Source organism: Mercenaria mercenaria, chromosome 2, assembly GCF_021730395.1.
Source record: "Mercenaria mercenaria strain notata chromosome 2, MADL_Memer_1, whole genome shotgun sequence".
In the NCBI taxonomy this organism is placed as follows: domain Eukaryota; kingdom Metazoa; phylum Mollusca; class Bivalvia; order Venerida; family Veneridae; genus Mercenaria; species Mercenaria mercenaria.
In genome coordinates this window covers 97187087-97211654 of record NC_069362.1, presented here as the reverse complement: position 1 = coordinate 97211654, position 24568 = coordinate 97187087, and the positions used below count along the sequence as shown (strand labels likewise).

The following is a 24568-nucleotide window of genomic DNA, read 5'->3' as shown; positions in this document are numbered from 1 at the left end:
GCAATTCTTATGGGTCTTTGTGGAGCCTATGATATGAAACCAATCCTCTTCGCTTTCAGCAAGATTTTGTAATCATATATTAAAATATCACGGTAATTGCTCAGTAATAGAAATGTATGTAGACACGGAATGAAAATTAATCAGCTAAAAGGAAACTACTAAGTCTGCACAATCATTTGATGGTCGCATTACAAAAATGCAATATCTAAAGGCTTCTCATCCCTGACATTATTTCTGTATCCAATTTGACACCTGATGTCTTTCTCTTGTCTTCTTTGCAAGCAAATAACTATTTATCCATTTAGAATTTGGGTAGACACTATACTTACTATAAAGCTACGGTTCTTTTAGAATTATCCGTGCATTTTGCTTTCTATGGCATATTCGGGATATGTCTGGTTTACCAGTCTGTACGAAAACGGCCGATAAAGAATTCAATTATCAATACGGCATTAGGTCGGGGTCAATTATTTTTATCGAACTCGCATTTGACACGAAGGGAGTTCCTCCGGCCACTCTACCAGTGTCAGTAATCGGCAGCATTATGGTTACAGACCTCTTAATTTCTTTTTCACTATCATTATTTGGAAATCGAGCGCCGCCACTTCATTAGAGATATTCGTTTGTTACTGACATCGTATATGTCTGTTGTCTCTAACCTAGAAACTCTGACAGGTAATATAGATAACTAGTCTTATTTGCGCAAATATTGAAAACATGGTTCAATTAGATTGCTTCCTAAATGACATTGATTTATCAAGCATTAATTGAATAGTCGTAGCTCGAAATATGAAACTATAATTGATTCATCCATAGCGGCCTTCGAATTACTTCTAGTTTGTTTGCTTGACTGATTAAGTTTTGAATCACACGGACATTATTTAAAGGTCAAATGGTGAAATTGCAGCTCATTAAAAAGGGTGAAAAAACTTTGTTTACGTCAAATGCAGTGTTTCAAATACTAGTACACTGCGGTAAGACGCAAGCCAAACGATTCGAAGTCAACAGAAACCGATAATGCTTTTAGTGAAAACAACCTCATCAAGTGTATTTTATTTAGATAAAGTTCAGGTTTTGCTCGTGGAATTGTTTCTCACAGGCTTCTAATTTTCTTTTAATTAATTGTCATAGCTTCTGGTCCACACACTTCATGATTGCCTGTGGTCAGTAGATGACTGTTGTTAAGTTGGGGGTCAGTAGATCAAAGGGGAAGGATGTAAGGAAATCGAGACTGAAAACGGGACAGACCACCATGTGTGCATACGTTTTTTTACAAACAGTCATGCGATAAATATACATGTATTTCAGGTCTCCCTAGATGTGCAATTTGGGCCATTTCTGCCTCAAAATTTAGTGTCCCGAAGTCGATATTTTACTCGTTTTCATCATAAAAAGCAACTGAATTGGCAGGCCGGAATTGCCATACGATGAAATGTTAAGTGAATGTTACACTTTCGCTCTACTGCTCTGACATTTCTTAAAATTGATTTTTATGACATTTTAGCGCCGATATCAGCGCAGTTTTGCGAAATTCCATACAATTTATTGTCCCCTACCCCTTTAACCAAAGAAACATCTGAATTATGCGTCAGGTATTGGAAAAATGAAGAAGAACAAAGTCAACTTGGTTTAGAATTTCAAACGAGTCTCAGATCTCTGTAACTCATTTTGAAATTCTGTTTTTATATTAACTGACAGGATTACTTTGTAATAATATATAAAAGTTATATGGTTTAACATATCTTGAGGCGAAGTCATCTTTCAAAATTGTGAATGTATCGCTTTTGTCATCTGAGTTTTCAGACGGTCATTTTTTCAAGAAGACTTACACCGTTTTGCCATTCATAAGTACGATAGTGTATTTGTTTTTTTTTAAGATTAAACTTGTACAAGTCAAATTTATAATATTTCATAAACACTACATTTAGAAACGAAGTCTGCTGATCTAGTGATACACATTTTTGAATAGAAACAATTACTTTTTATTCATTTAGTTGTAATTATCTGCGGCTGCAGAGAAACAAATGTGAGTTGAATTATATAAAGAGTTGAAATTTGCTCGTTCAAATGAATCTGATAACCCTATCATGACGCCAATGAATGATCTCACGAGACTTAAAAGCTTAAGAGATATTACAATACAGCAACAAAAATTGATAAACTTTCTATAATAGTATTGTATTTGAAGTTTATAACTCGACAAATTTGATGATCATGAATTGAAGGATAGTAATGGAAGTATAACATAAAACGACAAAAACTTAAATTGAAAAAACAATGAAAAACAGCTATAAAGGGGCGAAATATTCGCTTAACGACACTCATTATTTATCTTAAAAAACAGATTTCACTAAATATGGAGTATTTTTCTTTCGCAAACGTTCCTGTTTTTTTTCCTTTTAGTAAATTGTGCTGTTTAAATGACATATCAAAAACAACTATCAAGCCTGCTATCTTTCTATAAAATTAAGTTTTCTCCCTTTTTGTATTTTTACCCATTGGTGTTCAATAATTCAAATCTCCGCACATGTATGTAAATAAAGGGACTAAAATAGGTATTAAACAGTGTAAAGGGAAATCACCAAAATAGTTACTTGATGGTCGAGTTGGTGTCTTTATCTATAGTCCTTCTGTCTGTATTATCTGGTTTTGTATATTTTATACGCAGTTACATATCTGGACTTTATTCTTCCTACGTGAAAAGCTAAATAAAAGCATGGCGATTTATTTTCAGTAGACAATCGATTGTTAGAATAAGTTAACATGTTTTCAAAGTTTCCATAGATTCAGTATATTAAATGAAAACAGCTGTGGTAACAGTAAATACCAATAGAGACATTGGTGTGACTTATTTCCTCACATTGTTGTCTCTGATCGCAAGGACCATCTGCTTCTGGTATATTGCATAATTAGTTTGAAAAGTGTAATGAAAGTTTGGATATTTGAATTGTTTTATTAGGAGCCTTGAAATCGCACCACCATTAGCGCAGGGACAGCGCCTCTGAACAGCACCTCAAGTCAGCTAATTGCATCCTTGCGACATAAACATTAAATTAGCACTGCCATTATTTGGAGAAAAAAACTTATCGGCCTGTTTACTTCACTATATTTATATTCACTATATTATATATCACTATATTTTACTATCGTTTAGTTTCTTTTGTTTCTGACAGGTCATGTAATTAATGAACCCTTTTGGTACAAGTAACGAAAATATGTTTTAGTTAGATAATTCCTTAATTGAGAATTAGTAGTTTTGTAAGTTTTTTTTTGTCTGTATGCATTCTGAGTGTGATATTATGAGAACTATGCTTTAATTCACTATTTTTGCCTGTATACATGTTATCTATCTTGTATTGCTGCTTATAATCATGACTCAGAACTACCTTCAAGTAATTTTTAGTTTGTTTGCTTCTTTTGATGTGTTTTAGTAAGCTATTATTCCTAAGATGAAAATTTAAGTAAATAACAATAATCCGGACATCAAAATTACATTACTATTAAAAAAATCCCTTTTAGATAACAGTCAAATATTTTTGTTAATTACATTTTGTGTTCTGTGTTAAATCATTGATGACTTGTCGAACGATTTAAAATTGCACTACTTATGATTTCATTTAAATAGAATTTTGTCTGGCGCCGAAAATATCGAAGAAATGAAAACATGTAAAGAGTGTTAAGTGTTGATCTGTTTTACATTTTAAAAGTGTCGTAGTGAAAACGTGTGACAGTTGTGAACAGGTATACCGAAGTCAAATTATTTTGTTTTACAAAAAAACAAATTTGAAAAACATTTGAGGTTTCTTTATCCTTACTTTTATATAAAATAATATTATGATATAAAGGTAATAGACGCCGTGGTATATTTCAAATGGACCTTGTAGCTATGGTATAAGAGCAAATATACAAATCGTAAGACACATTCTTCACCTCGGATCTATATACTTTTCAGGTTTTCAGGCAACCCCATTTGTATTTAAACATTTCGAAAGTTAGCCTTTGGCAAAAAAGCTCCTATTGTCTAATTTATAACATGTGATGAAGATAAAGTCCGACACTGTGTTTTCACAGCTAATTTAGATTCACCAGAAAGAGGTTATCATAGTCAGTATAAAAATGTAATTTTTATTGGATTTAAACTAGCTGAGACTAATTGAAAAGCTTGCGCAGGGATTAAACATTTTTAAATTAAAACGAATCAGATAACCATCTTATGACGTCATTGAATTCTCTCATGAGAGTTAAAGCTCTTAACGGAATTATATTGAAGATGTAGATTTGGTCAGACAATCTCATAATCTATATAAATTTGAATATTTCGACCAATTTGATGATCACGACTTGGTAGATATTGATTAAGACAGCGTGAAATGACGACAGGTTTAGCTAAAAAGAATTAAAAATGTAAACTGAAAATAGTAGGGCAATACTTCAGCTTAGCATCGTGTTTATCTAGGCCAATTTTCAACAGTTATGAGTAATTTTACTACTCACACGAAATACCGACATTTACTTTATTTATACAATACGTTTAGCTTCTTCTTGATGCTTAAACAAAAAAGTCGCAGGAACTTGTCTCATAGTCCCAGGACATACATATGACGGCAAATAGCGGGTCCATTATTCCGCTTCCTAGAGACATACCTAGTTGCTTCTATAACGGTATGTAATTCTCATAAAGCCTGATTGCGCTTAACATATCAAACAAAAACAAAACTGATTATCTCCACTTTCTGCAATATTCTCATATTTTGATTCTGCAGTTACATAAATTGGTTCAGCAATTGAAATAGCCATACGTAGACATAAGAAGGAGGCATAAAATAAACATTACTGAGATGAAAGGAAATTACTAAAATAATAATTTGATTCTCAAGTCAGAAAAAATGCCATAATCTAGCAACTTTTCGTCTGTATCATAATTTCAATTTCCGGTCTCCTACGTGTCGCCTATTATAGTTTCCACAAGCATATATAACAAGGTATTTACATATTTGACACAATATCAGTTATTCAAAGTGGCTTTATTTTCCGTATGATACAAGCAAAAAATACGAAAGTATTACATTTTCTTCTCAGTAGAAAATCAATAGTTGAATAACCTCAGAAGTAGAATACAGGTTAACACACATATTATTTCACATAGCCAAACTGATTGTGATTCAGTAGACTTGCATTGTTCAGAACACCAAGAAGTAGCAAACTGTCTTATTGATTTAGCTCCTACAACGATAGAACAGGTAGAACATCTCCAAACAAATCCTGCGAACTTGACCCTTTACCAACATGGCTTCTGAAGAAATGTCTCGATGAGCTCTTGCCGCTGATAACAAACATCATAAATACATCAATGGAATTAGGTTATGTACCAAAAGAGTTTAAAAGTGCTAGGATAAGACCCCTGCTTAAGAGACCAGGTCTTGAACCAAACATTCTCAAAAACTATAGGCCTGTATCTAACCTCCCTTTCATTTCAAAAATCTTAGAAAAGGTAGTAGATGCGCGTCATGAGCGGCACTTGAGTGAAAATGAGCTACATGAGGGACTGCAGTCTGCTTACAGAAAGTTTCATTCCACTGAGTCGGCTTTGATAAAGGTACAGGATGACATCCTCACATCTCTCGATCAAAATTCTGTAACAGTCCTCGTGCTACTCGATCTTCCTGCGGCTTTCGACACGATTGATCACCAAACACTGTTACACCGGCTCGAACATCATTTTGGAGTCACAGACAAAGCACTTGCATGGATGTCATCACATCTTAGTGACCGATATCAAACTGTATGCGTTGATGGTGAGTTGTCGACGCCTACGTTGATGAAATACAGTGTGCCCCAGGGATCAGTGCTTGGTCCAAAGAACTATATCATGTACACTAAACCCGTGGGTGCCATATGCAGACGTCATGGACTTCTTCATCATTTCTACGCTGATGACTCTCAATTATACCTATCTTTTAAGCCGATAGAGGCTGTGGCCACAAGTGAAGCTTTGCGCCGCATTGAGAGCTGTCTGGCTGAAATTGTCTCGTGGATGAATTCCAACATGCTGAAGCTCAATGCTGGTAAAACTGAGGTAATGCTATTGACATTAAAGCGTATCTCCAATTACATTGATGACGTTTCTGTGAAGGTCGGTGATTCTGTGATAAAATCTACGAAATGTGTTAGGAATCTTGGAGCAGTATTTGACAGCAGTATGGATATGGAACAACAAGTTAACTCGGTGTGCCGGGCTGGATATGCACAACTTCGCAGAATAGGTCACATCAGACTGTATCTTACCAATGATGCCACAAAACCCTTATAAACAGCCTGGTTACTTCACGGTTTGACTACTGTAATGCCTTGTTAAGCGGTATTCCAAACAGCACACTTAACAAGTTGCAACATGTCCAGAACACTGCAGCTCGCGTAATCACTAAGACACCCCGTCGCAATCATATAACACCGGTTCTGAAGGAGCTTCACTGGTTGCCAGTGAAATACAGGGTGCAGTACAAGGTTCTGACCCACACCTTTAAGGCTTTACACAATCAGTCCCCTGCCTATATTAGGGATATGCTAGAAGTGTATAAACCGGCCAGGACCCTAAGATCACAAGACACGCTGTCACTGGTTATGCCAAAATCTAAAACCATGATGTACGGCAATCGCAGCTTTTCGTGCACTGCTCCAAAGCTTTGGAACTCCCTTCCTGTCAAGATCAGGGAAGCTGACACGCTAGCTGCCTTCAAAAGCCTGCTCAAAACCCACTTCTTTGTACAATATTTTGTTAACTGACCGATACATTTATGTTTTTATCTTGTTTAAATTATACTTGTTTTCATTCATGATTTTTGTTAATGTGGAATGCATTATTCTTGTATACGTATTTGTTTGTATTTTTGCAATTTATTCTGTAAAGCACTTTTGAACGTGTACAAGTGCATGAAAAGAGTGTTATATAAATGTGGTATAATAATAATAATAATAATAATAATATTAATACATATATCAAAAGAAGACAAGGACGAGGAGAAAAGCAATTATGTAGGAGTACATTCGTTTGATGGATATTCCAAATCATCTGGTTAAGAATGGTGAGACATTGATGTGACTCGATAAAATTATTGATTTTTATTGGAGAGGATTGGACTCCATTACATTTATTCGAACAATGCATGAGTAAACTCCCTTTGCTGGAACCCAGTCTAACAGGCTGTTAAAATAGAGGGATGCAAGGTTTCGGACAATTAGTTGACATTCTTTCATCATATTTATCTTAAAATAAATTCAACGAAAGTTTCATAACAGAATTGTATTTATAATACGTCATGAAATTTATTATCAGATCGAGCCTGCTGTGCCTTTAAAAACAAATTGCATACCAGAACTTACTATTATTTGCCTTTCCATTAATATAAGGGGAAAAAAGCAGCATCGCTAGTCAACACTGCTTACATCATCTGATTTGTTTACAAAGACTGTTATTGTTTTGTTATTGACATTGTTCAGTTTATATTGTCTCTGGCCCAGTAACCCTGCCAGGAAATATAGATAATGGTTATTCATTGAGCAAATAAAGAAACATGTTTCAGTTAGATTGTTTTCACAGGATTCCTCTCTAAATTACATTTATCGATCAAAGGCAATAGTTCGCTGGCGGTTTTCTAGATGGATATTGTCATATTGCTTTAGTTGTATAACACATATCATTGTCGAAGTGCGAATCTGTAATTGATTCGTTTAGAGCGGCCTTATTGTTACTTTGTACGATTTCGATAAAGAAAATGTCTCACTAAAATGGCATACATAATCTGAATGATAAAGTTTGTTGTTTTGATTTTCCAGCAGGGATAGGTGTAATGTATGTTATAATAAGTATGAAATGTCATTTTTTTGCATACCGGACTGGAGTTCCCGATGATTTTACCGGAGCTGTGAAACTCCTTTTTACACACCGGGTTGAACAAGGACTCTCGAGCTGTAACTGACATAACGAACTACCTTTATGTAGAATCCGTATAAAAGGAAATTCCTTGGTGGTTTCTTTTTGTTACTTATAATAAATTTCTCTTTTCAAAAACTGTTATTTTACGAAAAAGCATAAAGCTTCGTTTGAATGCAGATGGTAAAACAAAACCAGAATTATTACTTTGCTATTGACTTTACAACGTTATAACGTACTTACTGCTTGCGGACGTAAATATTCTGCGCTTACTTGCTATAAGAAATCCATTGTCAGATTTTTTTTTTTTGCTAATTGATGTATATGGCTACAAGACGAACATTCTATCACTGGCTGCGTGTGCAGATAGAAAGATCATTCTCTCGGTAACTCTTTAAGCAATAACTCGGCTTAAGCCGGATATTCCAATTTGTACCTACAACAAGTTGCAGAATCTGCTAATGCTAAGACAACATGTTCATGTCATTTTCTCCTTGATCATTGTAGTCAAATGTAACGTGTGCGTGGAACATATGCTACCGGTATCTGATGTTCTTAATTAAATCACCTTATAATCAGGATTTCTTAAAATCTATTCATTCATGTTCACAAACATTATTTTGCTGTAACTGTATATGGTCTTATCACGTATCTAGTGAAATGAATCCTGACAACATTTAATGAAAAGCTCAGTTTGAAACAACGCTAAACATGCTACTAGCCTGACTTCGAACGTCTGAGTACTTTTATTTCTGAAAACAAAAAGAATACACATTGTACTACAGCAAAACCGGAGAATGTAGAAATAAATTCAGAACATAATTCAGACGCGTTTGGGGGTAGGAGTTTTGCTGCCATCATAAGCTAGTTTAAACTCCCTAGTGGCGGTTGTGCTGATGTAGAGTGTCCCGCTATGTTTCTCTATTTGTTTTATCTTTGTTGTCTTCCTGTTTACTCTGTTTCAGTATTTTGTGTCACTGACAATAACCTAAAAATCCATACATACACCTGTATAGGTTCACATTTAGGGGGTTGGGTGGGATGGGGGAGGGGCGGGGAGGGGCTGCGTTCTGTAAACCTCGCGAATTACTAACTGAACATTGTCCTTGACATTTTGTTGTTCATCTAGTTATAACTGTGTCCACTGAACCCGCTATTGTGAAAGGATCACTAAAACCGATATAACTTGAAAGGATGTCAAAGTACAGTATATGCTTAATCAAATTTATAATGGAACTAAAGCGGTAATATTACGCACCACGAACATTAGTCTGATAAAGGATATAAACATTACCTTTATTAAGATTATGCTTATTGCATGAATGATGTTGCCGGGGACAACACAATGACTATCAACGATTGGTTAGACAAATCGAAAGAGCAGGTTTGCCTTCTTTAATCGGGCGCATGAATATCGTAAACAACTTGTCAGTGATTTGGTTCACAAAAATATATAGATCCTTAAAAATAAGTCATGAAATGCAGAAGGTTACCTTTCACAAAAGGTACAATCTGAATTAGCAACAGTATTTACTTTATTATTTAACTGGTACATACCACTGAACCTTGATGGGAAATTATGATATTAAGTACAAAAACCCCAGTAGTTTACAATGTATTTTCAAGATTGAATTAAAAAAATATTAAATGTTTGTATTAGTCACATTGACTTAAGGGGATGGTTCTCATCCACACCCCTCCATCTAAATTCTAAATTAATTAATAATCATAATGTTTTATTCTCTTACAATGAATCATGTCTGAATCTGGGAAAAGAAAACAGATGTCTCGCTGTAGGATGAAGGGAAGTACATGATTTTCAATTTTCAGTTGTTTAATTGTGTTTAAATTTGTATTGTGCGGTACATTTAATGGCTTTTCTAATCCTTAAATCTGTCAACCAAGTTTAATATTTTTAATAAGAATATTTATTGTAATGTTAATGACTTAAACATCTCACATCTAATACAATGAAATTGATTGAATAGTAGTGATTATATTATTCATCTGCAACTTAAAAGAATAATTATGTCTGAATATTAGTGGATATTAGTAAATGCCATTTGATCAGATTGTTTATATATATATATATATATATATATATATATAGAGAGAGAGAGAGAGAGAGAGAGAGAGAGAGAGAGAGAATATATGTTCAAACAGTGTCAAAAGTTTAATTATAATTAATTTTATAATTAATTAGTTTATAAGTTTATAATTAAACTTTTGACACTGTTTGAACATATATTTTTTCTCATACTCTATAATTTTATCTTTATGTTCTTGTATCCTTCCGGGATCCAGTGTGTTTGAAAGACATTTCGTTGATGTTTTTTCTTTAATATCTCACTTATATATATATATATATATATATATATATATATATATATATATATATAATTTTTAGTGATTGTGTTTTTAATTACAGCATTTGGTAAAGGTTTTTCGCAAACAGCATTGTAAATTGTTTCAAGTAGAGTTCAATAAATGAGTTGTATTGTCCCATTCGTTGACCTAATATTTGTCAATGTTGATATGTTGATATTGTTAATGAAACGCAGCTAGAGCTTTGAAAATGCATAAAACATTATTTTACCTTAAATATTGATTGAAAGAATAGTAAAAAGCTAGAACAAAACAAAATCGGAAAGATCAATGTTTTAGATATGCCAAAAACTAGAATATTAACATAGCTCCTACTCCAGTTATTTATGTGTAACAGTCGAGCTTGTCAAACACTAACCTTAGTGAAATATCAAAGAATAGGTTGGATGCAGACGCATTTTACCCTCAAGTATTTTACATTTTTAACCATTAAAAGATTTTATAAATTGAAAATAAATACTTTGACCTTGGCCACATACATTTATTCGATGAAACGATTTATTGGAAGCATTCTACTTGAATTATGTGTATAGCATGAGTGGTGTTGTCAAGGATCACTCAAAAGAGAACTAAAATGTTCGGTCCAGAGCTATTTAACATATGATTAATGACTTGTATCATTGTTGTGCTTTGAAAGAGTGTATAACACTTATTTGCTTTGCATAATCACTTTACCCGCCCTGTAAGGATGGAATGTTGGATGGTTTTTTATTCTTAAATAGGTTAACGAGTTTTAAACGATTTTTTATCGAGCCTTTGAATTAGGTTTGTTTATTGAGAATTTTGTGACAGAGATATAAATACAATATTAATGGCAATCTATAAAAGCCTTTTACTTAACTGATTGTGTTGGTATAATATTTATACCTTAATATGCTTGTTACCGCATATTTTCGAAAAGATATAGTTCAGGCGTGCCGGAATTCATATTGTACAAATGAAAGACGGTATATCGTTATTTGTTGGTATAAGTTATCTAGGAAGTTTCATATATTGTCTTTAACACGCAAAGTAGTAATATAAGACGAACGCTGATTGGCTTGATACAGACAAAGTGACATCAAGAGATGTATTAATCTTGATTTACTAGTTTCATGTAATATTTATACAGTTGTTTAGATGTTTGTAATTAAGAAATATTTACGACGAATTTTCGTTATATGGGTCAGGATATGTCCCGGAAGAACGCTAATCGAGTTGCTTAATAGTATCAATTTCCCCGACAAACTCGGTCATTGTAATCGATCAACCTAGATTTGTGAAAAATACATATTGCTTAGTCTTTATTAGATTTTGATGAACAGATTAGTAGTGCCGATGATTTAGGGGGTTATTTTAGTACTGTCACTGTCTACAGTGCTAGGTTAGTGCTTTGACTGGAGGTTAAAAGTTATGTCATGGGCGTGGCTGAAACTTGGTTGTTCCATCCCGTCAGAGGCGACCACACTAATGATGTCAAAAAACATACATGCACCTTTTGTTGTGAAGACCTTCCGTCTCATTTGTCTCATGTAATTAATTTTATTCTAGCCAGTTAGGGTATTCATTACATTAGTTAAGGGTTGTAATCTTTATAATTTCTTTCCGGCAGAAAACATGGTCAAACTCCTCGGATTGAAATTGTTTTGTCCAATTTCTTTTGACCCTTACCACTGTAGGTTCGAGCCTCACTCAGGGCGTTGAATTCTTCATGTGAGGAAGCCATCCAGCTGGCTTACGTAAGGTCGACGACGGTTTACCAAGGTGCCCGTCCGTGATGAAGTAATGCACCATCAAAGCTGGAAAATTGTCATATCGCCTAAATTGTGTCGGAGTGACGTCAAACCCAACAAAAACAAAACAAAACAAATCAAACAAAAAATCAACCTTTGAATTTACTTGACAATATTTCACTTTTAAATTGAACGAAGACACTAAGGGAAAAGATGCTTTATGGAAGTTGAAATGGCAGATGATAGTGAAAACTCGCGAGTTTTTCATCGTTAAGCTTTATTTTGCAAATGAAAATATGAAATAAAAAAGTAATAAGCGTGGATCGTGAGAGTCAAAATTATTTTAAAAGACATACGCAATAATTTTCTCATAAATTATTCAATACAAAGTGGAAGAGATAATTTTGTATCCGTTTTGTGTCATGTTGTTATAATAACAGTTTCATTGATTTTGTCTGTTATGATGTATAAGAATCTTGGAAATTAATATGCTAACATGTGACTTTCTCCTTTTTATTTCATTAAATCTTTCAGTTCACAAAATATCAATTTTAAAACTCATTTCTTTGATTTAATTGTAAAATGTCATTTTGAAGATATTTAAAAACGGAATTTGATGGAAAAATTACTGTCGTTCGGCCTCGACGTTGCTTCTCACTCATTTGTGTCAACAGAAAATAAGCGTTGTACTATGAAACAGATTGTAAGCATTTCAAATGGAATGTTGATAGCGTGAAGTATCAGTTCATAATCATTATACACTATAATGGAAACAGGAGAATATTATGAATAATTTATGATGAGAGTAGGTGAATTCTTTAGAGGATACAAATGACGTCATTCCACGACTAAAACCTGATAATTCTTTTAGATTAAAGCCGATTGAGATCTCCCGATGCCCTTTCTTCTGATCCTGAAGGTCATTCAATATATTATGATTATTAAAACGAAGCATAACAAAGCATATGCGTGTATTCCTTATGGCATTTGCAGAACAAGAGAACAACGAAATGAAACAGGCCAGAAAACAGTTGTCAGGGGAATTGAGTCCCATTGCCTGTCACGGAAGTCATCTGCCCATTCAGTTGTAATGCGCAGCGTGCAACTGTAAATGGTTCGAACACAGACGTTTCGAATGTCTCAAAATAGTCTGGACAAAGTATGTCAAGAAAACAATATAATTTTACCAAATTGAGTCGGAAAAATTCTGTGACCAAGAATCGTTCGACGTTTACAAATAAATAGATACCCCTGGCAGGTGTTTTTAGATTACCATAAAATGTTTAATTGCTGCCCTACTCAATACACTTTAGGTACTGACGCTTCCATTTAGCTACTCGCTATACCAGGTCTGAATTATTGAGAAATGTACATAAATATCTAAAATAATACTGCACTTGGCTTATCCCAGTCTACTCATTTCACAATCGAAACATTATGGACTTTTAGCAATAAATTGTTTTTCTGCTACACCACTTTCTACCTTTCTGTCTTACTTCTGTAGCACATTTCACTTGTGACTGTATGTAAACCATACATGTATATGCACAAACGGTTAGCAAGCCATCTAAAACAGAATATGTAAATATCAACCACTGTCAAGAGCATTCGCATACAGTTAACAGGTGCCATAAATATCGAAAATAGGTCCGGAATGACGTCATTATCCGCCGATGTAGTCCCTTGTAGACCATAATGTAAATGAAGGTAAATAATGCAATAAACAAATGAAAGGTACAGTAAAACTAAACACACCAGATATTGGGTGTTTAAAGAGTTGAAGTGCAGACCGTATTAAAGTAAAGTATCTTACGTGTGTTTGTATTGTAATGTCTAGTGGTTTCTTTGACCTTGTACATTTGTAGCATTTAACGTATTTATGGTAGTATTTCATCAGTCCGAGTTATATCTTTTGATATGAGTTTTTAATTATGTTAGGTACGTCCAGTTTTATATTCACCAAATTCAGTAACTACTGATCCCTGCTCTGTATTATTGTAATGTTTTGTAATTGTTATGCGAATGTGTTACTTATAAAAAAGAGATAAAATACATTGTATGGATTCCTTAAAAATCAGTGATGCCGCAGGTAGTGAAATAATGTATCAAATTTTGACCAGCGTAAATACAGTTTTCTTATGAGTGGGGGGGGTGACGGTGTAGTGTAACTTCAACCTTGAACACTGATCACAAAGGATAACCACATTGTTAAGCAATATTTTACATCTATTACATCAATATAAACTAACCAAAACTTATAAATTTCAGGACCCACGTTTCAACGCTGAGATAGACATACGTATGGGATATAAGACACAGAGCATATTATCCATGCCAATCAAAGACAACGAAGGCGAGGTTATAGGCGTGGCTCAAGCAATCAATAAGGTTATAAATAGAAACCTTCCATTCGACGAACATGATGAGAAGGTACGCAGTAGTTTTCATTTATGTATTATTCTAACACGATCAGCAGCAATTGCTATATAAACGTATAGCGAAATTGCCTATACATGAATCTACGATAAAATATAGCTGTTCCATTTCACCCTACGATTGTAGTAACCTAAGGGATTCTGCTCTGCTTCCATTATATGCCTATTATATACGCATTTTTATTCAATGCAAATAGTTGCAATACAACGATTAACGAAATTTTCTGAAACAAACAGTTTTTTACTTACAGTAATTTTGTTTATTATATACCTGTATAAATCCTGTGAAAAATCGGCCTGTATTTCACAATTAATTATGAACAGGTAGAAAAAAAATCCGTATTGTACCTTTCGTATTGTATGCTGCTGGACTACTTTCATTAATATGCATGCCATGACACAGTTCTATAAATAGCACACATGAAAACATCACTTAGTTCCATTTTAATATCGATAAACATTGAATAACCAAACAACAAACAAAGTTAGATGTAAATAATAGAAGGGTCATTATAACAGTAGCTAGATCTGGGATTTTGTATTCGGCTCTCGTTGGATCACGCTCGGCACTTGCGCGCCTCGTGAGATCCGATCTGGCAAAAATCCACTGGAGCCGAATACAGCATCCCAGATCGAGTTACTGTTATAATAACCCTATTGTATTACTTGGAAGCAATTTTACCGTTGGTGAATGTTTGCAGGTCTAGACCACTGGCACCAGAACAGAAAGAAAACGCCTCTGTACATGTTATACCCTACCCCTAGGTATTCTATAAGAACCATGGTCATGAACGGGAAAATATACTAACCCGTTTCAATCATAAATTTCTCGTATTAAACACGCATCGGTGAATGGGTACCTAGTGTATTGAACAAGTGATAATTTATCTTCCATCGCGCACCAGTCACATTATCTCAATATTCCATATTGCTGAGATTATCAACATATTTTTTTGCTTTCGTCAACGTTACAGCAAAAAAACTTGCTTGACCTTCCCTAATGAACATCTGGTCCTGAGGTCACGGCAGTGTGCACATGTTTGGCGAAATGTAAACAAACAAAAACAGAATTTTAAAAAATCACATTTTTACAATAAAACCCGAAATGATGAATGAAGTTCATCTTGTATATGATCTTTAATTTGAAATCGTACATTGGTCTGCATCTGTTCTGTTTATTTTATTAAGTTTGCACATTTATGCTGCATTTTCACATTTCAGCGAACACGTGTAGTAAAATGACGACTGACATACATTTTCGCATTAGCCAATCAGAATGGTTTTGTAATCTAGAACGGAACTTCACCAGGGAAGTTCAAGCAAGTTTTTTTTTGTGTAACGTTGAAATAACTATAAACTACGCGTTGTTTTTCTAAAATAAAATGTATTGAAGAAATGTGACCGGTACACAGTGGACGATAAATTACCACTTGTTTGATAGGTATGAAATGCGCGATTGCAACGAGTGATTTTATTTTCCCGTTCATGACCATGGTTCTTATAGAATACCTAGGGGTAGGGTATAGCATGTACAGAGGCATTTTCTTTCTGTTCTGGTGCCAGTGGTCTAGACTGCCAATTCAACATCAGTGTCATCTATCTGGCCCTGCATTTTACAATTTCCCCTCTGCAGTTAATGCTGACACGATAAATGTCAAATAATATAAAAGTCAATAATTTATAATCCATGTTCCAATCGTCTTGACTCTGGACAGTGTTTACTTAGTTTGTATGCCAAAATGACCTGGTGTGTATTTCATTGTTTGTGTATTCAAGTGTCGTCATAAATCATGTGTACTATTTTTATATCGTAAACTTTGAATGAAGTATATTTACTTCTGTTTTCTTGCAGATTAGACTAAAATGTTATTGAAAGTAATATTTTTGCAGCTGTTTACTTCATGCTTAATTAAAAAATAGTAAATATCAGAAAATTCCCTTATGCAACACTTTCAAAATGTAGGGAGGTGTTTATAACTTCATGTAGCTCACCGAATGACGTACTGGGATGAAATGTAGTGCTGTAAATTGCAAAGTATTTGCTTGGCTAGAATCGAAATAATAAATATGTTCCAACAAGTTAAAGAGTAGCAAAAACGCTTCTAGGGCACACCTATATAAATATATCATGATCATCTTGTAAACTTTTGGTTGCAATGTCTGTGTTAAAATATTGGTCATCAGTGTAAGGAACCCCAGGATTGGACACAAGTACAAGACTAAATTTAATACCGTACCGAGTGGTTGGGGCACAAAAGTAAAGTCCATGATATGCAGGACTCAAAGTATGAAGACATTTTAATGACTGCAATTGATATGTCTGTAAGGCAAAATAAGTTTTGCTCTGATTTCAAGGTACTGTAGATAACAAGAGGGTCATGTGAAGTAGAACTCAAGGTCCAGGGTTCAAACCCAGGTCGGGCCAAGGAGATTGATAGAATGTGTTTCTTATCATGCCAAAAGAGTACAAGTTGTCCGAATTCCATTGCTATAGCTTCGAATACAGAAAGTAGGTCAGTAGGTCATTGTAAAGGTCAGTGAATGAAGAACCTTCCTACTAAGTTTGAGAGTCCGAGACCCAATCTATGCAGAGTTATAAGATTTTTGGTACTAAAGGCCACAGTGACCTTGATGTTTGCCCTACTGATCAGGACCAAGCTCTCTATTAAGTTTAAAGGTCCTAACCCCAAGCATTACCGAGTTATCAAGCATTTTGGTACTAAAGATCATGGTGAGCTTGACCTTGAACTCCTGCCCATATTTTATTAACTGATAAAATATAGAGACATCGTAGCATCCGCGCAGTCTGGTCAGGGTCCATGCTGTTCGCTTTCAAAGCCTATTGGAATTAGAGAAACTGTTAGCGAACAGCAAGCGCAGGCTGGTCTGGATCCATGCTGGTCGCAAAGCCACTATGTTGGTTTTCTCATGGTGTGGCTCATATATGATTATTGCAAATATCATTTACAAGCTGCAGCCTACGAATTCCCAAATGAATACAAACAAAGAAGATTGAGAGACAAAAAGCAATCGTATATAAAATATAAAATTAAGTTCATTGACGTCACAGGAGAAAATCACGCTGATTTGAAATGGAGATGAACTGTTACTGTATTCGGAGAAACATGTATCTAAGCATACTGTGCGATGTATGCTTTTGATATATTTCTCGACGTCTATACCGTATTGTCTGGAATGTCGAAAAAGTACGTTAAGTAATTTAGCCTCAAGTTACATGGTTCAGTATGTGAATCATTTCGAGTTAAATTATTGCTTTCCGTTATGCTCAAAATAAAACGTATTGAAATTGAACAAGCCCGATGTGAATGATACCGATCATGTAAACTTTCTACATTTTGTTTTAAAATATCAACCAGTCCAGGTAACAAACAAAACTGGGTCGTTTTAGATTTCCTCACGTTCCAATAACAACATGCTCTTTGTATCTGATGTCAACATAACACTAGTCAAACTTCGTGCAGAGACCTATGACCTTTGCATTTGTGGTATTACCTCTTGTCGTTGACCATGTTTTGCATTGTTATATTTAACTTTAAAGTCCCTTAAAAGATATTTTCTTCAATTTGTTTTGAACATGAAGCAATTTTCATCAAAACTTATATTATCGCTGTGTCATGCGCGTTTTCATCAATGTTTGCATCATACCAGACACAAGATAATTTTTCAGACTCATCAGGGAAATATTACACACCGTACTAATATAAAGTATTACCATATGAAAATGGAAAGCCCTTAATTTGTGTCGGAGTAACCGATGATGTGGTAGTTAATTGCAACATCCTGGGATACCGTTTGCTTTAAAAAAAACTTTATTCCAGTTTCAAAAATGTTGCAAGGTTTCAATCAATACAGGTTAATTTATATTAAAACTATTGCTTTGGAAGGTCGCAGTAGTGCATGGGGTAAAGACTTGTATTTGTAAGTCATTGACGAATTTAAACGTATGCTTTTTGGTATGTTTAAGTGGGTAAAACGAACGTTTTTTTATTATAACATCAAAATGAACTAAAACTCAGTATGCATTTTTCACATTGCGGTTGTAGATTGTGTATGGAAACTTTCTTATGTTTGCTTTAATAGAATTACACCGTTTTCTGGATACCAATTGTTGGTACAATGAACAAATATTTATATAAAACATCAAAATGTGAGTAATTATATATAATAGCTTTGATTATTTGATTTTATTCAGGTATTTGCATCATATCTCGCCTTTTGTGGTATTGGTTTAAAAAATGCTCAACTTTATGAAAGATCTCTACTGGAGAACCGCCGGAGTCAGGTAAGTAAAATAGTGTTTATATAATAAATATACATATACATACATAATGAAAAACAATTTCTTGGTGTAATAATTTTTTTGTGAATGGCAGTACAGATGATTTTAGTAACAGAATAAACAAAAGCAATTCTATAAGCATTGAAGTTACCTTTTGATGTTTAATAGAGCACAAGGAACATGCAAAGACATTCCTCAAAGTACCTTACATCTTGTTTTAACAGGACTTCATGTTTGCATGTTTTATAGTTTTAAGGAATGTTAATACGGGTTGACTTCACAGGATGATGGTGGCTAATTTCGTTCTTTGGTGTTGGCTCACTACTCAAAACACGCTAGCACAACAAATAAGCGCGCCGATACGACAACAAGGTATTTGTCACTCTGACGGGAACTCTTATAAGTCAAATAAAAATTCGGAGTGTTTGCGTTTCGTCTTGACGCTTACACGCCAGAATGAATAATTCTTGCATTTGCGTTTTCTCCGCCTCAGACAGAATGATGCAATTAATTTATTTCACGAATTGGTGCGCACTTCATTTGTAGTTCTGGCCAGAACGAGTTGGCAAAAACTAGCAACATCACAGGATAAGAAACATTTTATATTTATTTATTCATTTATTTGTTATACAGGTATTGCTTGATCTTGCACGTGTAATATTTGAAGAACAGAGTAACGTTGCGAACCTGATTCAGAAGATTATGATGCACACGCAGTCACTGTTACAGTGTGAAAGATGTCAGGTGATGCTAATTGATGAATCGAGTAAGGTAATATCTGTTATAACAAATTGATCTATTATTTTTAATGAAACCTTAATCAAAGTCGTAAAGGAAAAAGTAATGGAAGTCTAAAACTAAACCAGTGGAAACTTATCTTCACGTAACAACCTGTTTTATTGTAAATAAATATCATAAATGATGCACTTGATATAACCACCAGATGAACACTTTGAAAGTAAGGATCAGTCATGGCATAATGAAACGAACACCACACACAATCATGATTAGCACACCCATCACAGGTTGAAATATAGCCTTGACATGGATTTGTAGGAAGTTACATTTAATGTTGCGTGGCAAGGCAGCCTTGTTTTTCGACTGCAAGTCTAGCGGAGGTGTGTATGTGTGAACACCATTATCACCTTATAGGGCTATAAAGTTAAAATGTTAAATTAAATGTGAAATCATCAATATTTTGGAGATAAGGGTTAGAATTTATGAAACGGATATAATTGCCACGGAATTTATCTTCAAAACGCGCAAAATGGATTAGCCGTTTTGACCAAAACCAAGAAATTAAATGATTTCACAGTTCTATCCTACATTTAGGCATTAAAACAACATGATTTTTTTTTTTCTAAAATTCTAAAATTAATTGATTCTTGCAAGTGCAATCTGCACAAAATCGTCGCATTTACAGTATTTAATTTATTTTCAGAAATGAACATATTTATATTAATTCCATATCTAGAAAATTGTTTCGTTGTCTAACAAATATGTCTGCTTTCCTTAATTGATTCTGTCAAAATGAAGAGACATATGAGCACAAGGGAATACACACGACTCATTTATGTGATATTGCTTCCAAAGAAAGTTGGAAAATCACGCTTTTCGTTAATATGTTACAACTAATTGGACATGTTAGACTTGAAGACAAAGTTAATACAATTGGTTTCTTTAAGACTAACAACATTTGAAAAATACTATGAACCAGACGCAATTATCAGAGAAAGCGTATCTGCTGAGTTCACATATTGGTATATTTCGATTGTCAATTTTCGTTATACACATTACCAATAAATGTCACATATTTCTCCGACATATTGCAGGAGACGTTATTTTTCAATATATTATATTTTGGAGAATAGTACATGGATTTGTTCGAGCATATTTTACTCATACAATTTCAGGTTAAGAATAACATGCGTAAGCCAGGGAGAGCATCTAAAACGGTGACAGTTTTTAGTGGTATCAGTCCTTCGCTCACAGTTCCTCTAACATGCACATACATTTCTAACACACATAGAATATCTCTCATCTACCTGTTTTATCCCATGCCGGCGCACATTTAATTGTCCCACCCGCTACAACATGAATCAATCAAAGAAAGCTTTAGGGTCCAGCGTTGAATTTCTCATTTTGAGATTGAGTTTGTCATTATTTAGATTAGAGGTCATTGTCGATTGAAAAAAAAATAATGCTAGATGTTCATGATATTTGGTAGCCAAATTTTGCTAAACTTAATATAATACTTGGTATAAATTGACTAATAGGATGTAGCAAATCTTAGTTGGCTGTATGCATGTAATACTCTCAGTTTTGTTTTAATATTCTGAAGAAACATGGCGTTTGATTGTGACTATAGATACACTATGTAAAGATTAACGTCACGGTGGTATTTCAGCTAGCACAAGTAGGTTATTAAACTTAGTATTTGCATTGCTTATGGGAGACTATGCATTTGGTTTAAGTTTCTTTGACGTTTCAAGAAATTTAAGCTCAGCATAAAATGTAATCAAGTGTGTTTATTTCCTTCAAAGCTTCTTGCACGACGAGTTATATCACGCTTTTAACGAATAAGTGAAATCAGTTAGACATATTTATTTTGGTAACATATGGATTGTTTTATTATTTTGTGAATAGCTTTATACGATAAGTCAGCGTCCTATGATTATTTATTTTCAATTCTTAGTTACAGTCGTTTCTCTTGCCACATAGATAACTTGATTTTCAGCCAAATCTAAGTGTTAAATGTGGAACCTGGTATTCTATATATAATCTATTTTAAATGCTGCGTCTTAATTCGTCATGGTTTCAGGACAATTGTTGAGGCTGTTGCTAAAAGAATCAGAGTTACCGTATTGTGTAGTATTCCAGTTCCGTTTGTGATTTCCGTTATAAATTCTTCATATGTTTTTCTGATACTCTGTCCGAGATTTTCATTCGATGGTGGTTGGCAATCTTGTGTTCCTCAGAAAATTACATGTGCACTCCGGAGAACGTTGATGATAGTCGTTTGGGTACTGCTGTTACAGGGCATTTGAGTGTGTTGTTGAGTGTGTCATATTTTGCATTTTGTAAAACAGCAGGCAGCTGAAATATCAAAAATGTTTAGTAATTAAAACACCTACGTACATAGTTAATGGATTTCTATGTGTAATGAAAGGAAAAATAGGTTTCCCTTGCAAATCGTGTTGGCCACAGAATCACTTAATTCAGATACGATACTAATAATGAATAGATAGTAGAAATACTAGCCAAATAATCTTCATTGAGTTTATACATGTAGTTGAGTTTCTTTTATAGAACAGTTTTTGTTTATCTAACTTTGTTGTTTATGTGCAAGTTCCATATACAGTTTACAAGATAAGTACAAAACACCCCGGTTTGTGAAAGGATTCTTACTCACTGTTTTAACCAAGACCGGATTTAGCCTACCTATTCAAACCCATGAAATCATCGCTTACCAGTTTATGCTTTTTACCATTTTGATATGGATATACTATATTAATATATTTATTGATATAAATAAGATATTATGAAGAGCTTAACTTTTGTAATTAGAATATACCCAATTACAACACCTAACCCTTAATCTATTAAACAAATTCTGTTAAAGTGCGTTCATTTTGACATATTAACAACGTATTCTGGATAAATAACAGACTATCGTGCAAACGTAATAATCATCAAAGACATAAATCTCGAAAAGTACTTCAGATGTCGAGCAAAAAATGGATATTTAATACGTATTATGTCACCTGTAATAGAATAATTGGTATTTCAGAAGTACCTTCAGGAAATATTTGCCTTAATGACTGCTCTTGGAGTAGCTAATAAAACATTTACTGCATTGTTAATGACTGCTTGTGACGTTTCTAGCACTTTGATGTGTGATTTACAATTTACCATAATTCTAGTTTAGAAATTGTTTATTAGCTAACATTAATGTATCGGGTATAGGATATTTTATCCCTTTTCGATTTGAAAAAGGAACAATGCCAAAAACGCTCCAGTTCCAAGATGCATTGAAAATTACTATTTAAATAAAGAAATCAATCCAAAACTCTACAGGAGTATGGTATTAATGATAATCAAATCATTGATCAGTGTATGTCAGAAAAGTAGATAGATCAAAATATTTCGTTATAGAACTTTATATAATATATCGACGTTCAAGAAAAAGGTCGTAAGTGAAAAAAGAGTATTTTTGAGAAAACTGCAAAATACTATCTTTTTTGTTTTACAGATTTCTAAACGAAACTCTTCCTAGCTATGTAGCAATATCATAACTTAAGTTTTTAAATACCGATAGCAGCCATTGTGATGTACTTGTTGAATTGTACAGACTCTTGTTTTATATTCATTTATAGTTGAATGTGTTTTTCTGTAACATACGACCTAGTACTGTACGAGTTTTGTATTTAATAGCACATAATATAAATCTTATAATATCGAACATGTCAGATACGACCATTTGCTTATAGATTTTTCTCAATCAGTCCGAAAATAGGTCGTATGTAATAGGTACGACTTTATAATATTGACGACATGTGATCTTTGTTTCACATGTATAGGTAATGATCGAATAATGCAGTTTCCAAAAATGCGTATGTCATAAAAGGTCGTCTTCTGAATGTTCTGTATGAATATTTTGTTCTCTTTTTTTTGATAGTTTGACTCATATACAGGTTTGTCATTGAAAGCCCCATTTATATGTAACAAAGCATATACAAATTGGAAAATTTAATATAAATAAATATTGAGACAATGAAAATTGTATTACTTCAGAATGAATCAATAAAATTGTTTGTCTCTTTGCAGGGTATTTTTTCTCAGGTATATGATCTTGCAACAGATGATTTTGATAACAGTGAAACTTACACACGAGAGGGGTAAGTTAAAAAAAACAAGCTATTTGTAAAACATTATTTTTAGATAAAGCTTGGAAATTGTCGTATGATCTATAACTGTGTCAGTATGACATTAACACGAGAGAAACAAACAGAATCAATACAGAAAAAAACATACAGAAAAGCTTAACAGTACTAATAATTCTATAGTAACACTTTTTACATATATATATATATATATATATAGGATAAACTAATTTAAACAAGCATGTATAATTATATTGTCATAATGGCAAAGACTTTGCCTCAACTCTGAATATACAAATGTATCTATAATAATAACAGTGCCATTAGCACAATGGAAAGCCTCACGAAGCATTGAGATGAGGAAAAAATGCTTACCAGTTGAAACAAAACTAAGTGATTAAAGTTGATCATGACGTACTCATCTTTTAAAAACATGAAATTTTGTTGAACTATTTTTTTCTCTTTTTTTTCAAAAGTCACTGATTTCTGAAATGAGTCCATTTTTATGTACTATTATGTATTTTAACAGTGCTAACATATTCATTCGGATGTTCAGGTACTCAGCTCTTCTACCATGTATATAGTACTTTGCATATAATCATTTAACATTTCATTTGTGCAACCTTTTATAACACTTTCTGTTTTAAAGTAAACATTGCTGTTTAGCTATAAACACCGTAATGTCGTTATAGTCAGTCAAGTACATTCAGTTGCCAGCTTTCTTCATACATGCATATATACTAGAAGTTCAGCCAACGCCGATTTTAAAGGCATTCTAGTCTTCTGCTATTAGAAACAGTATATATGACTGTTCTGTTACTCTTAATTTATTACTGTAAGCTTCATCACTTTTTTACCGTGTTGTTTCTCTATTTTTGCGATGATAATCGTTATTAGGTCAACGTGTAATGTATAAAATTAAT

At 33.7% G+C, this 24568-nt stretch overlaps 1 protein-coding gene across 4 annotated transcripts in view; it reads left to right on the top strand.

Moving 5' to 3' along the window:
- LOC123564662 (dual 3',5'-cyclic-AMP and -GMP phosphodiesterase 11-like) overlaps positions 1-24568 on the top strand; it is a 70936-nt gene that overhangs the window by 28663 nt on the left and 17705 nt on the right. Inside the window, exons 2-7 of one of the 4 annotated variants that reach the window (XM_045358396.2) lie at positions 14296-14457; positions 18676-18765; positions 19396-19533; positions 20676-20717; positions 23590-23660; positions 24175-24201. In XM_045358396.2, the coding sequence (XP_045214331.2) occupies positions 14296-14457; positions 18676-18765; positions 19396-19533; positions 20676-20717; positions 23590-23660; positions 24175-24201 (530 nt within the window). The remainder of the gene's footprint in view (positions 1-14295; positions 14458-18675; positions 18766-19395; positions 19534-20675; positions 20718-23589; positions 23661-24174; positions 24202-24568) is intronic. The other 3 variants (XM_053537325.1, XM_053537324.1, XM_053537326.1) reach the window with 3 other exon arrangements.